This window comes from Balearica regulorum, chromosome Z (genome assembly GCF_011004875.1).
Source record: "Balearica regulorum gibbericeps isolate bBalReg1 chromosome Z, bBalReg1.pri, whole genome shotgun sequence".
NCBI classification, from domain to species: domain Eukaryota; kingdom Metazoa; phylum Chordata; class Aves; order Gruiformes; family Gruidae; genus Balearica; species Balearica regulorum.
This window is the reverse complement of record NC_046220.1, coordinates 63318345-63334951: the sequence shown is the minus strand read 5'-3', so window position 1 is coordinate 63334951 and position 16607 is coordinate 63318345. Positions and strand designations below refer to the sequence as shown.

Genomic DNA, 16607 nt, shown 5'->3' with positions numbered 1-16607 from the left:
GGTCAGCTGTCCTGGATATATCCCCTCCCAGCTTGTTGTGAAAATTAACTCCATCCCAGCCAAAAACCAGGATAATAGGTTTCTTGCCGGAAGCAGCACCCTGGCTATGGCCAGGGCTTGCTGCCAGTGAGCCAGCCTGGCCATTCTCTCAGGGCTCCACCAGAAGCACAAGTCACCTCTACAGCTCCCATGGCTGCAAAGCAGAGGCAGTGCTGGCCTGTGCAACTCCACGCATCAGGGAAGAGAAGGAGATGAATGATTCTGTCAGACTCAGCCATCCTGTTGCTGTTTGCTTTCTGCAAGGTTTAGAGTTGAAACAGGTTGTTCTCAGTATGTATGTACTCTCTCAGAAGAAATCAAAATGCAATCTGTAACTGACACCAAATTTCTGCTTTTTCTGTGAGTAGTTCTGTCACTTCAGGAAGAACCTTGCAAGAAAAGTTCCTGCTCAGAAAACAACATATAGCACCTGTAATACGAGTTAGAAATAAGTGACTATTGATGATCACAGCTAGAAATTGCTAGATAAAAAAATATCTCTGCATCAACTGTATCATCACATTCAATAAAAAATGTTACATAAAAAAATCTGGCCAGTAAAACCTCTTTGTGTCTGCATTTATGCCAGGTGTGTAATTTGATAGCATACTTAAAAAGAGGTAACCTGTGACTTCTGTTCAAGTAAAACCTGGTGTTTTCTTAAATCTCAGTACAGAAAGTGCAGAAGAAAACCCCACACAACAACTGTGATCTCTTGTTTTCTGTCCTTTGTCTTTAACAAATTTGTTGACGTGACAAAAGCTGTATATAGGTTTACTTAAAGATAGTGTTAAGTGCTTTCCCTCTGATAGATTACTGTCTTCTTGGGTACTCTTGGCATTGGTAAGGGTTAGCAATTTTCCATACTTCTTTCCACATTAACAGATAACTGCTCTTTACTATCTCAGGTACTGTTTTTTTAATCATCTTCCCTCTCTCCATACATTTATGTGTATGGATGTACACATAAATATTTAGGACAACCAATTCCTATTTCAGTATGTAACACTCCACAGCCACTGGTCTCGTTTGACCAAGACACAAAAGCAATCTCTCTCTCAAAATAAGCATCACACTCCTGGATAAAGAGCCATTTCCTTGTAAACAAACTAAGTACATGAAGACATCTCGACCTTATTTGGTCAAAGTCCTCATAAATACATTGGTAAAGAAGGATCCATTGGAAACAACACACTAACAACATCTGGGAAAAAAATACTATGTACTAATACATTTCTTGAAAGGTTTTCAGCATCTTGTCCTGGAATTCTTAAAATCCTCCCTTCAGAGCTTTATATGTGGCACATATATGGTACAACAAGCCTCAGTACAAGTCACAACAGCAGCGATCAGCACGACAGTATTCTAAAAAAACGTTGTGTAGAAAGAGAGCTTTAAACTTTGTCAGAAGTGAGGAAACAAAAAGAGACTGAAGTAATTATTTTCACTTTACATTTTCATGGCTACTGCTGTTTTTGTGACAAATGACATTTGCTTTGGCATCTTTGAAATTTAGAATCTAAGCTTCAGAAGATTTCATGGAAATACCAGTTTGTCACAGGAGAAAAACAATAGAAGCTCCATTTCTTTCTAAAGAAAGCTGAGGTATAGACACACACTGGAACACTTCTGGGTTCCCCAAGCCAAGACTTATTTCAGATCTCCCATTACAACTTAGCTGGCTGCAACCATTCTCTTTCCAAATGCTCAGAAATTCACAATCAAAATTTTCTGAGTCAGATTAACAGCTCCTAAAGGCAAAACCAGACATCCAAAATGCCTGACTCAGCCCTGTGAGATAGCAGCATCAATCAGCTCTGAATACACAGAATGCAATTCATCATCTGTGAAATGTGAATGCTGCTTCACTCATGGAACAGTGAGGGGTTTGCAGAAGAGGTGTCTCTGACCCTACTGACTCTGGTCTCTGCTGAATAGGGAAGGGAAGGACAGAAGTGAAAGTGTTGCATTTATTGATCTGACAAAGCAGTTACTACATGGAAATTAAAATATAGTAAAGTCACAAAACAAATTACTTGGAGGAAATTGAATTTCTGACATCAACAAGGACTGGGACAGAATGCCCATGGAAACGTCCATTTCCTTATAGTAAAAGCTTCAACAGCAACAGTTAAACCCTCAGTTTTATCTCAGCAGCATAGATCGTATTCTTCTTTCACCCATTCAGAACCAAAAAACCCCATAAATCAAAGTACTTCTTGCTTTCAAACTTTCATACTCTCCTACATGAAAAGTATCACCATTATCAAACTCCAAATAATTTCATCCCTTTCACAGCATAGGTCACATTAAAATGGTATTAAAGCAATAAAAAACCCTCCCTACTTAGACAATAAACTATTAGTGAATACAAAACAACTGTATGACAAATTATCATTTAATGAATTGAAATAAATACATTCTTTTTAATATTATAAACTGAAAGTTATAATAGCATTATTGCATTTAAAAATAGGTGTGTAATTTTCAGGAAATAAAATAATAAACACTCTGCAGAAGCTATGCTGTCCTCTCAAAAAAAGACAAAAATACACAGAAAAACAAAGGGTAGATTCCTGAGTTGAATGTACAACAAATCGGGGATGTTTCCAAAGAAAGGTGTTTCTAGAATTCACAAACACTATCTTACATATTTAAAAGAAACCAGCTAATGTTCAAACAAAGCTACTGATGTAGTCAATGTCAAACAAATGTTTCTCACACTGACTATAACAGCATAGTAGTTTTGTTGCTCAAATACCACATGGCATTCATCATATGATAAGACACTGTGGCTGTAACTGATACTGAACTGCCTAAATTTGCTGCAACAAATACAGAATCCTAATGAATACATATTATTCCTGCTTTCTTTTAAATTACATTTGGGACTTCATAAAGTGGATAGCTGTACTTTCATGAGATTAAGAATACCTTTGTAAAAGTGACAGGTATGCTAGCATCCAGCTGTACGTGATCTGCAAGCTCTGTAAACTGCTGCTGCTGTTTCTGTAATGTCTCTAGCAATCTTGTAATTTCCTGTCTGGCCAACACTACTCTGCAGTCATCCTAAACAGACAAAGAAAACAAAAGCATGCCTTTCTTTTAGTAACTTACTTAAAATAGACAAACATATTTTAAATAGAAATACTCTAGTTAAAGAAACTCACATTTACAAAACAAATTTATTTAAAATTGCAATATAAATGTGAAGGCCATATCATTCTTCCTTAATACTAATAGATACTAAATAGTTCTGCAGTTTTAAAAAACTTTCTTTGGCCTCTCTTAGTCCTGTAGGTATAACAATATAAATTATAAGAGATAGTAATGTAATATATAAAGAATATTTATATCATTCATATATCATTCCAGCAGCTGGAATAGAGCACCTACTTTGTAGCATACAGCAACACACTTAATACAAAAAGATTAATATTCACCCATTAATGATGGCAACATTTGCATACTTAAAAGTACATATGACTAAGCAACCAGACATTAGTTCTACACAAAAGTAAAAAAAAAAAAAAAAAAAGTACAAATTACACATGAAGTAATTTCTTACATTCAATTTACTGTTCGCTACATATGCTATTTACTTCCTGCTATCACTAAATTAAGTGAATAATGGATGAATCGGATACTCACATATAGCCACTTTCTTCACACATTTAATATGTTGAATTACCTGTATTACAAGTGCTACCAAAATTTATTTAGTCTTAAAACACTTTTTTCCCACCAGCCTTGTATGACAACTATCTTCAAACACCTATACTGCTAACTGCAACTGTAAAATCCTTCCCATAAATCTCATAGGTTTTTTGCTTTAGTTTCATATCTTCTTCCTACTAACTTCACAAATAACCAGAAATTACTCCAGACAAGAGAATCATGCCACAGGATTTCCAGCAACTGAAGGATTTGATGGTTTTGTACTGATTATCCTTGTCTGACACTCCCTTGTAATGAATACTTCAATCTCACGTTATCGTAATTGTTTTAACATTGCAAAGGAAATAAAAACGCAGAGTACCACCTAGCCTTTTCATTTACAGCTTAAACTTAATTTGCAGTTCCATGTATCTTGCCATATGTTACAGCTGACTTGTCAACCTACCTGTTGTAAAGTTTTTTCACAATGAAGGCAAGCTGTTGAAACCTGTGACAAGAGGATGGTCATGTCTTCTTGCTGTTGCCTAAGCCAAATCAACTTCTCTCTCACGTGAGCATCAACAACACTAAGAGCCATTTCCTCCTGACGACAAAGGGTTTCATGAAGATCAGAAAAATAAGCTCGGACACATGAGCGAGCGTTCTCTGCAGTCCCTGGTACCTACAGTGTTGCAATCAGGAGATCCAGAGGATTAAGGACATCAGTTGATTCCAGAAGTACATTTTTCATTTTATTCCAGTTTCTAACTTATGTTCGTATCTGCTTGGCTACATCACAGTTCAAGTCCCAGTTATACAGAAAGTCTTACCAGCCCTAAGACCAAGATCCTCCAAGAAGTTACTCCAATAACCAAATAGCTTATTGGTATGTATACACACCTTACTAAAAATGACCAGGGGAAAAAGCCTGAATAAAAGAACAGGTGCAATCTGACATAGTACTTCAATATTGTAATAGCAGTTATACAGCTCTCCTTACTGCCTACTGCCTCCCTATTTTCATATAGCCTAAAAACATCGTAATGGACTGTAAGTTCTCCTCTTATCTGCTGGTTTAAGCCTCAATACTAACTTAGTAGAGCTAAGAACTTAAGATCTCATCTTATAAAACCTATGTAGAATTTTCAAAGAAATTCCTTATCTTGGTTATTACAAAAAGCAAATATTCTGTGCAAGTGAGGAAAAAAAAAAGCAGAAGCATACATGTTCGGTATGGGCCATTCCAACTCCATCTTCAACTATTTGTTCTCCTCCTTCTATATGCTGAACAATTCCAACTAATTTTCTGGAATAATCTGAGATTTCTTCTGTGAAAGTTCTTATACAGTGGGCCATGTCTAAAATGGATGCACGAATCTGGTTTGCTTCTGGTTCCAAGACAGAATGCTATTAATTAAAAGCAACATATTAAAGATCAATCATAAATACTTTCTTTAACCATCTTTTATATTTGACTACATATTTTATATAGACATATATATATATGTATAGGAAAGACAAGTAAGAATTTACAACTAACTTGCAATCTAATCTGTAACTCCTGATTGCATTTTATGTTGAGACTCAGATAGGCATCTAGCAATTACACAAGTAAACATACAAATTTGCCTGTTTACCATAATCAATTATAAAAAAAGAAGGGTGGTTAGACTGCACTAGGTTGGGTGAACCTAGTGTTTGCATGATGAAAACAACTTTCAGAACTGGTGACTTAATGCCATGAGAAGTTCAAAAAAGCAGCAGATAAAGGGACTGTCCATCTTAATATATAAATAACTTATTGTGATCTATAGAAAAAATGTGGGGTTTTTTTTCTTGTAATTTTACCATGGCAGTTATCTGAAATGAAGGGAAAACGAAAGAACGGTATGAAGTTACTTCTATAAAGACATATCAAGAATCTACCCTCCTCTTTTGATAAACTTTTGTACTTTAATTGGATAAATAATTATGTAAGCCACTCCATGGCATGACTAGAAACAGATTATTATCAGTACCTTATGACCTTGATGCTTCCCATATTCTTTGCAGACACAACACATAAGAGGACTTGACTGACAACCCTCTTCTAAACAAACAAATTCAATAGCATGCACTTGGTGTTGGGAGCACATGGTCTTCTCATGAGGCTTATCAGCAAGAGGTACACGCCTGTGTTTCGCTAGTGTCTTTGTAGAATGAGTAAGTTGGGAACAGTCTGCACACAGGTGAGTGGCACAAACAGTGCAATATACAGATGCAACGTGGGCTTCATCTTCATCACAACGAATGATACTCTAACAAAAAAAAAAAAAAAGACAAAACTGAAGTTTTTAACATTTAATCTCAATAACTGAGGAAAATCCTCACACCAATATAAGCCTGAAAACAGATTTTCTTTAAAAGTTACACGCTAATAATAGTGTAGGCTACTTTGAAAACTTGATTTTAAGTTATCAATATTTTTTTAAAAAATAAAAGTCAGTTTCCTTTAAAGTCAACTCCAGTTGGGTGTTCAATGATTTTATAAATCCAAACTTCAGTGGAAGTTATAAAAGTTTGGAGGCTAAAATAATTCAGGCTCCAGTGATTTCCTCCAAAGCAGTCGTTACAGAACAAAAGATTACAAAGTTACAGAAAACAAAACACCAACAGACAAGTAGGCAATTTGGACAGTTATCTATTCCTAGAATGGCACTGCACGATACTTTTTGCATACCAGTTGTTAATACTGAAGTGATTAAAGCAGCAAGTTTTGATAATGAAGTACTGTGAGAAACCGGACTGAAAGAACTTTTGTCTCAAAGATCGCTTTGCTCAAGCGGGAAACCCCTCCAGCTACCGAGTGCGATAAGGATGATAAGGGCGATTGCCAGGTCGTAAGGACGATTGCCGGGTCGTCGAGACTTTCAACCTTCGAAAAACGCCTTGCCAGATCACACGCCACGGAGTCAGATAACAGTCGTGTGAAGAATGGGGCTGGACCTGTGTGTATGCATGTGCAGGAACGTGGAAGCCGTGTCATACGTGCCATGGTGAAGACCACCACCAGTATAAAAGGGGACCGCCAAGATGAGGGTGGTGGGCCTTCGCCCACCGCTACAGAGCAAGAGGTTTGGACCCTCCCGAGATGGACCTCCGAGACGCTGTGGACCTGCGCCGTGCCTTCGTCCATGGGACGCTGTGGACCCACGTCTTCGTCTGCCGTCGCAGAACAAGAGGTTTGGACCCCTTTCCCCCACCGAGACACCGTGGATCCGTGGCTGTGACTATTCTTGCGATTCTATCCTGGAGTCTTGCTTGGTTTTCTGCCTTTCTTTTCTGCCCTGTTCTATCGCTCTTATCGGTTACCTTCACCTTTTCTTTTTTACTCTTTCCATAATAAAAGAACTGTTCCTGGTATACGGCATTTGACCTTGTTTGTGTCTTAATCTTGCTCTTGGGATCGTACCGAAACCTCCCCGATATCGGATCGGGACAAGTACTCTCACATGATGTAGTGACATTAAATCACTATAAAAGGCAACTACTTGGGAAGAAGAGGTGAAGTCTTTAGGAAGAGTTTCTGACAAGATTCATAAAACTGTTCTTAAATCACTGTACCTAAACTATCCAAATGAGTAACCTTTTCTAAAAATCTTAAAAGCCTACAAAAGGGGAAAAGAGTATGCATGCTTGGCAATACCTTTTTATTTTCTGCCTTCATCAGTACAGATTAGCATTAATTATGAAGCAATTAATTGAAGTCTTAGTACTAGATACTGAAAGAAAACAACAGCATTATTAGTGAAATTACAGTTGGCAAAAAAACTGACTTTCAATTTTTTTCTATCTAGAGATAACTCTGAGCAAACATAAAAAACTTTTTTTTTTTTTTTTAAACTCAGTACCTCTCCAGATAGACCAATGGCTTCTTCTGCCGTCCCACACTGCCCAGCAGGTCCGTTCTGCAACCGTTCCAAGAGTTCCAACAAAGCAAAATTCTTTTTCAAGCCCCAGACACCAGAATCTCCTATTTTTGAGGAAGAGTTAAATGAAGGGGAAGAGAGGAAGAAAAACCTCAAGCACATACCGTCATGAGAAGTTCCACAAACCTCATTTGAGATTCTGAATAATATTAAGAGCACATTAACTATAGTGATATTAACTAGAGTGAGATACAACTACCACTTTTTCTATGTAAGCTCACACTACCTTTCCATCCTCTTTCTTCCTTCCATCATGGAACTATTTAATATTTACGCAGACTTTCTCTACTTAAAAGATGCCAATATTATTAAAAATTTACAAAAACTCAGTAAAAACACTTGTAAAATAATGTGCAATAGCTATCAGCTACAGACTACAAGGAACACACAAACTCTAATGTATATCATAAAAATTAATATTTTGCATAACTACATACAGTGAACATTTCTACTGTACTAATAGAAGCTGTGAAGAATTCACACTGACAAACCTCATATTCCCTGAATCACAAGATGCAACACCTATTGCAGATGGCAGTCCAGCAAAAACCTGAATAATGGTTAAAACAGTATTCAGAAAGGCCCACATAGCAAAATATAAGGTATCTCACACTATCTAGAGCAAAGCAGAAGTCCATGTCTACAACTGCATCATCCTCATTTTGTAGAGGTTAACATGAAGCAACATGATGAGAAGCAAAACCAGAATTGCATCCCAATGACTGCTACAAAATGCTACCTGCATAGGCCACGTAACGTATGAGAACCCTAGTGATTGCTTCTCCAAGAAAGTATCATCCCTTCACTTTTTGCAGCATCACTGTCATAAATTTAAAGACATAGTCTCTGCTGCAAGGTAAAGGCACCTCAAGAGATGAAACATCATCTTTGAGTACTGGATCATTACTTTTTAGTCATAACAGTATCATGGAATGGTTGAGGTTGGAAGGGACTTCTGGACATCACCCTACCAGGTCCCCCTGCTCAAGCAGGGTCACCTAGAGCTGGCTGCCCAGAACCATGCCCAGGCAGCTTTTGAAGACCTCCAAGGAGCGAGATTCCACCAGCCTTCTGGACAACCTGTGCCAGAGCTTGGTTATCCTTTCAGTCAAAATTGTTTCCTTATGTGCAGACAGAACTTCTGTGTTTCAGTTTGTGCATATTACCTCTAGTTCTGTCACTAGACACACTGAAAAAAGCCTGATCCATCTTCTTTACACCCTCCCTTCAGATATCTGTAAAATATCTCTCAACCTTTCCTCATATCAGAAATGTTCCAGTCCCTTAATTATCTTACAGACTTTTTGCTCCAGTAGCTCCACATCTCTGTTGTACTGTGGAGCCCAAAACTGGACACAGTTCTTCACGTGTGCTGAGGACACAGGAAGGATCACCACTCTGGATTTGCTTGCAACACTCTTCCTAATGTAGCCCAGGATACTGTTAGCTTCCTTTGCCACAACAGCACACCAGGTAAACCAGGACCCCTGGGTCCTTTTCTGCAAAGCCACCCTCCAGCTGGTTGGCTTATTCTCTTGTCTCATTCTCATCCTGAGTGAGAGAATTAGAATCATAAAATACCTCAAGCTGGGAAAGACTCATAAGGATCACCAAGTCCAACTCCCTGCTCCTCACAGGACAACCTAAAACTAAACCATAAGATTAAGAGCCTTGTCTAGACCCTTTTTGAACTCTGACAGGCTTGGTGCCATGACCAGTTCCCTGGGGAGCCTGTTCCAGTGACCAACCACCCTCAAATATCCACCTGAGGGTATTAAAAGAGCTGGCTGACATTCTTGTGAGGCCACTCTCCATAACCTTTGAGAAGTCATGGAGATTTGGGGACATCCCAGAACACTGGAAGAAGGCTAATGTCACCCCCATCTACAAGAAGGGCCTAAAGGAGGATCCAGGAAATTACAGGGCCATCAGTCTTACTTCAGTCCCTGGGAAAGTTATAGAACTAATCCTCCTGGGGGCTATCACAAGTCAAATGAAGCATGTGATTGGGAAAAGCCAGCACGGATTCACCAAGGGCAAATCACACTTGACAAACCTGATCATCTTCTACGACGAAGTAACCTGCTTATCTGATATGGGGCAAGACATTGTCTACCTGGATTTCTTCAAGGCTTTGGATACGGTTCCCCACAGCCTCCTCCTGGAGAAACTGATGCGTTATGGTCTAGACAAGTGGTCTTTGCAGTGGGTGGGGAACTGGCTGACAGGCTGCACTCAGAAGGTGATGGTAAACAGCTCCTTTTCAAACTGGCAACATGTCACAACTGGGGGCTCCCATGGATCGAAACTGGGCCCAACGCTGTTTAATATCTTCATAAGTGATCTGGATGACGGGATCAAGTGCACCCTAATGAAGTTTGCAGATGATACCAAACTGAATGGGGAAGCAGACACTTTGGAAAAGAGAGCATGGGTAGGCTGGAAGAGTGGGCTAACAAGAACCTCGTGAAGACCAACAAAGACAAATGGAAGGCCTTGCTTCTGGAAAAACATAATCCAGAAGTGCAGCACAGGCTAGGATCTACCTGGCTGGGGAGCAGCTCTGTGGAAAGGGATCTGGGCATCCTGGTGGACAGCAAGCTCAACATGAGTGGACAATGTGCTGCTGCGGCAAAGAAAGCCATCAATGGGTTGCATCAATGAGGGCATCACCAGCAGAGATCAAGAAGTCATTATCCCACTCTACTCAGCACTTGTCAGGCCACACCTGGAATACTGTCTTCAGTTTTGGCCCCCGCTATACAAGAAAGATGTGGACAGGCTGGAGAGGGCCTAGGGAAGGGCCACAAAGATGACTGAAGGACTGGGAAGCCTGCCATATGACGAAAGGCTGAGAGAACTGGGTTTGTTCAGCCCTGAGAAAAGAAGGCTTGGGGGAGACCTTATCACCAGGTTCCAGTATTTAAAGGATGGCTACAAAGAAGATGGAGACTCTTTTTATACAAGAAGTCACATGGAAAAGATGAGGAATAATGGGTACAAGTTACTCCTGGGCAGATTCCAACTGGACACAAAAGAAAAGTTTTCCACAATGAGAACAATCAGCCGTTGGAATAATCTCCCCAGGGAAGCGGTGAATTCCCCAACTTCGAACACTTTTAAGATTCAGCTGGACAGGGTGCTGGGCCATCTTGTCTAGACTGTGGTTTTGCCAAGAAAGGGCTGGACCAGAAGATCTTTGAGGTCCCTTCCAACCTGGTATTCTATGATTCTGTTAACACATTCAGAAAAACCCTCCTTTTTGTCGTCCTTGACAGTGCTGGCCAGCTTGAAATGTAATTGAGTTTTGGCCACACAAATTTTCTCACTACAGTGGCAAACAGCATCTCTGTAGTCCTCCCGTGTTGCCTGTCCTTGCTTCCAATGTTCACACACTTTCCTTTCCTGCCTAAGTTCTAGAAGATACCTGCTCAGCCAAGCCAGCCTTCCACTCCACTTGCTTGACTTCCGACACTTTGGAATTGCCTGCTCCTGCACACTTAAAAGCTGGCTCTTAACAAGTGATTTATATCCAATGCAGAAAGTACCTAGCAACTTCCTCTCAGTAGAGTTGTTATACATAAAAGAAAAAAACCCCCATAGTTCAGTAGTATACTATCAGACATTCCTCACATGGGATGTTTGCCATTTTCAAGGACTGAGTATACAGAATCTGAGTGTTTTCCTCAATATACAACATCTAGAAAGTTATATTTGATTAACTGCAATAGGCTGACTACCATTGTTGAATTACAACTATATACTTTTGGAAATCAAGAACAACCAATTACAGATGGACGATCTGTGAATAAAGAGGTGTTTTTAATGGAGCTTAGTGTTGAATTCACTATGAATTTCCAGAATGAATGTCACTTCTGTGGATAGGATTGAGGTTTTTTCTTTTCTTCTTTAAAATCAGAGGCAGATCAACTTTTGAAGTTGTTTACTGCTCAAACCAAACCCTCATTACTGCACATTTTAGAATCAGTTTTACTCCTCATTGGCACTACAAAAGGCTGTTCATATATAGTATCAATACATGCCAATTCAGGTACCAGGTGTAATTACTTGCTAACAATTCCTAATTTGCAAGAGACAAGTAAAGAAACACATGTGCTCTCTTCCTCCAGCCTCAATGCTATGATGAGCTCTTCTGCTGTTGTCACAGGGATTTTATTACGATCAGTTCACCAAAACTGGTAGAACACAGATATATAAACCAATCCTCATTAAAACCTCTGAATACCCTGTTTTCCTAACAAATATCACAGTTAATCCATGAATGCCTATGATCTTGTAACATTTTTCCCAGCTCTTGAAACAACATATCTGAATACAAAGACAAGCTCAAGAAATTATTGCTGAATACCAACAGAGCACTTCTTCAGTACATTGAAAGGAAGACAAGATGTGGATGTTAGTTTTGTCACATCACCCTTATTTCTCTGTCAGATGTTTATACAAGTGTACAGAAGCTATTACCTCAGGAAAAGAAATAGAGGGGGTTTGCTAGGTTTGAGTAGACTGCTGGAAGGCACATTATTACCAGTAGTGCCCAGGGTAGTGACAGATGTACATTTACGTAGCTAAGAATGTGCCTGGAAACACCACCTTCTATTTAAACAGAATCTGTAGGACCTGAAATTGACTCATCTATTTTACAGTGGAACTTTTGAACTGTTTGTGAGACAAGAAAAGGTTGCTGCAGTTACTTTTTGCAGTGTGGGACAGAACTACCTGGGCAAAACTGCATATGCATGCTGCTTTTGTAATTCAAATATTTGTTTTGTTCTTCATACAAACATACATATCTAAGAATATGAGCCAAACTTCCAGTGAACTTCTGCTATTCACTGTAAAAAAATAATACATACTACAGTATTATTAAATTCAAGTAAATGCTTTATTTGATTTACACTTTGCTTCAAGCATGATCTGGAAAACACAATTTTAGATGCCAGATCTGGAAAAAAGTTGGACTGCCTCTCATAATCCAGATGCAAAGACTAGCAGAACAGCAACTGGAGCCTGAGGTTGGTTCTAGATGATGCCTAAAAACTCTTGACATTTTCAGTCCACATATCTGGTGTGTGACAGAAGTCTACATCTGACATGAACTCACAGAAACTGTATCCCACACATTTGCCCAGGCTACTTCAGTTGTCTGGTTCTCCTGAGTATCATTTCATATCTCCTAAATTATGCTGCCCAGTTGTGCTCTGGTAGGCATGTGCCCTTCTGCATCCCTCTAGAATTCAGATATCCCACTGATCCTATACAGACACTAAGTCTTGCTTCTTCAATACTGAGATTTATCAAACACTCCATAGATTTTGATGTACCATTAGAGTGAAAGTGCTGTTCCAAATGAACAGACAGACATCAACTACTATAAGTAGCAGGCAGTTATGAGAACCACCAAAACGAAGTACCCATCCCAAATGCTCGTTTCACCACTCCTCAGCTTGGTACACACAGCCAGAGAATAATCAGTGTTTTCATGGTTCTAAGAATACGGATCTTCAACTCTCGTAGGGGTCTGTATTTGCAGCACACAGAGAATATACACTGCTATAAAGGCTCTTTGTATAATTACACAAACTGTAATTACACAAACTGTTCAAATATAGTCACTACATAAAAGGCAATGCTTTTAAGAGCTAGACATGTTACAATATTGTTTGTAAGGAAGTGTACACAAAAGCAAAAAAACCACCCCAAAACAAACACATCTGCAAGTTCTCCTATCTTCAGCTTCAGCTCGTTAAGAATTATTTCTGAACTGGTTTTGGCTGCGATTGAGTTAATTTTCTTTGTAGCAGCTGCTGTAGGGCTATGTTTTGGACTTGTGACCAAACCAGTGATGATAACACACCTGTATTTTAGCTATTGCTGAGCAGTGCTTACACAGTGTCGAGGCCTTCTTCTGTTTCTCATGCTTACCTGCCAGCCAGTAGGTTGGGGGTGCATGAGAAGCAGGAACACAGCTGCCACAGCTGACCCCAACTGATCAAAGGGATACTCCATACCATATGACATTATGCTCAGCAATAAAAGCTGGACCGAAGAGGGAGAAAGCGGAGGGATGTTCAGAGTTATGGTGTTTGTCTTCTCAAGTCACCGTTACGTGTGATGGAGCCCTGCTTTCCTGGAAATGGCTAAACACCTGCCTGCTGATGAGAAGTAGTAAACAAATTCCTTGTTTTGCTTTGCTTGCATGCACAGCTTTTGTTTTATCCGTTAAAACTGTCTTTATCTCAACCCACTTTAGCCTCCTGATTCTCTCCCCTCTCCCACTGCAGGGGAGTGTGTGAGTGCCTATGTGGGGCTGAGCTTGAGCTGCCCACTGCAGTTAAACCACAACATTCTCTTTTACTTGAAGAGCTATGAAACAAAAAAAATGAGACTGGCTTTCAATCTTAAGACTTCAAAACTTATTTGAAATACATGCAAGTGCTTTTACTACCTGTATTGGGTTTGTGTGGCAAGGTTTTGGTAGCCGGGGGGGGGGGGGGGGGCTACAGGGGTGGCTCCTGCAAGAAGCTGCTAGAAGCTTCTGTGTCTGACAGAGCCAATGCCAGCCAGCTCCAAGACACACCCACCACTGGCCAAGGCCAGGCTAATCAGAGACAGTGGTAGCACCTCTGTGATAACATATTTAAGAAAGAAAAAAACCCCAACTTTGGGAGAGCTTTTGCAGCCAGAGAGAGGAGCGAGAAGATGTGAGAAACTCTGCAGACACCAAGGTCAGTGCAGAAGGAGGGGCAGGAGGTGCTCCAGGCGCCTGAGCAGAGAACCCCCTGCAGCCCATGGTGAAGACCATGGTGAAGCAGGCTGTCCCCCTGCAGCCCATGGAGGAAGGATGAGGGGGTGTGGAGATTCCACCTGTAGCCCATGGAGCACCCCACGCTGGAGCAGGTGGAGGCACCTGAAGGAGGCTGTGACCCCATGGAAAGCCTGCGCTGGAGCCGTGGACCCGTGAAAAGAGGAGCCCAGGCTGGAGCAGGTTTGCTGGCAGGACTTGTGACCCCATGGGGGACCCACACTGGAGCAGTCTGTTCCTGAAAGGCTGCACCCTGTGGAAGGGGCCCACACTGGAGCAGTTTGTGAAGGACTGTAGCCCATGGGAAGGACTCACTTTGCAGAAGTTCATGGAGGACTGTCTCCCATGAGAGGGAGTCCATGCTGGAGCAGGGGAACGATGAGAGGAGTCCTACCCCTGAGGAGGAAGGAGCGGCAGAGACAATGTGTGATGAACTGATCACAACCCCCATTCCCCATCCCCTGTGCCACTGAGAGGGGAGTAGGTTGAAACCAGGAGTGAAGTTAAGCCCGGGAAGATGGGAGTGGTGGGGAGAGGTGTTTTAAGATTTTGTTTTATTTCTCATTGCTCTAGTCTGTTTTGCTTGGTAATAAATTAGATGAATTCTTCTTTAAGTTCAGTCTGTTTTGCCTGTGATGATAACTGGTGAGTGATGTCTCCCTGTTCTTATCTCGACCCACAAGTGTTTTGTTATACCTTTTCTCCCCTGTCTAGTGAAGGAGGGGGAGTGATACAGTGGCTGTGGTGGGCACCTGGCCTCCAGCCAGGGTCAATCCACCACACTACCTGACAACATTTTTCCTGCAATACTGTTTCAAAGAGCAGAGCTGTGTTACATGGAAGACTGGAATGCTCACATGCCAACTCTTTTCCCATCAAGGACAGCAGAACTTTCATGAGGTGCATGCTACATCTAGCCAAAGTGAGGGCAACAGTGCTATGGTACCTCTGAAGACTTATATGAACCAACATATCCACACTGTATACCTTATTGATTTGCGTAGCTTCTAGTTTTGCTACATGAAACTTTCTTTCCTAGGCACTTTCCCCACAGTTTAAACCATCGATCATAATATTCTCAGTGGCCAAACTCAAAATAGAAGTTATGTGCCTCACATAAAAAGTGTCCAGACAACAGATAAATGCACAAATCATGTTTTTCTGTAGCTGTAAATAGGAGCATATATAAGCTATTTTCCCCTCCAACACCTTCAACTGGTACAAAACAATATTGACTATTTGTTTAAAAAACATGCTTACCAGTAAAAGACCATTCATTTTAGCCAATCTGCTGTTTCTGGAAATAGGCCTATCAAGGTACTGATTAGTAACTTTGAAATTAGGTATAAACCAAGGCTACATCAGTGCTTTCTGCAGTTATCAGTTCCATGGTGGAAACCTTCTCTTGTACGGATAGCATTACCAACACCCAATCTAAGCTCAGTGCACTCCACACAATAAATTGCAAACAAAAAAAAAAAGTTGTATTCTAACTTTTGTTTGCCATAGATCATGAAGGAGTTTACAGAAGTTATGTTCTTGTCCTCCACAATCACAGTAAGCAGCAACACAGTCCACTGCCTTGATATATTCTGACTTCAGAGCTTATTTTTCAGCTCTAGCACTCCTAGCAGGATCACAGTGTTTTCATAACACAGAGCAAGGAAGAGTCGCCTGTTATTACAAGTTGAAGAAATACAGAATGCAATATCCACTTTTAGAATCTAAATTACATTAAACCAGTTTGTAAATGTAGCCTAGATTTGCTGACACTGTATCCAGACAGATTTCTAAACACTAACACCCAGAAAGCAAAGCACAGAAAAGTGGCTAGATGGTTATCTTTTCCAGTGTTTAGAATAGCACTGTCCCATAGCAAACTGTCTGTTCACAACCATCAGTTACTACAGTATATAAAATACCCACATTAGCAACACACCATTATAATGACTGCTGATACTAATGTGGACTTCATATCGCAAGACTAGCCACTAATCCAGATAACCATTAATAGCAGAGTATAGATGGAGGTACACACGCCAAAAGGATAAACCTACTTATGAAATAGATTACAACAAATTAGCCTTTAAGCAAACATTGTCTTAGCCTTTAAGCAAACA

General features: G+C 40.3%; 1 protein-coding gene across 4 annotated transcripts in view; it reads right to left on the bottom strand.

Annotated features, from left to right (window-relative positions):
• TRIM23 (tripartite motif containing 23) overlaps positions 1-16607 on the bottom strand; it is a 31723-nt gene that overhangs the window by 9631 nt on the left and 5485 nt on the right. For all 4 annotated transcript variants that reach the window (XM_075739428.1, XM_075739430.1, XM_075739429.1 and 1 more), the window contains 5 exons: positions 7587-7708; positions 5715-5993; positions 4921-5103; positions 4163-4378; positions 2974-3108 (listed from right to left, as the gene is read on the bottom strand). In XM_075739428.1, the coding sequence (XP_075595543.1) occupies positions 2974-3108; positions 4163-4378; positions 4921-5103; positions 5715-5993; positions 7587-7708 (935 nt within the window). The remainder of the gene's footprint in view (positions 1-2973; positions 3109-4162; positions 4379-4920; positions 5104-5714; positions 5994-7586; positions 7709-16607) is intronic.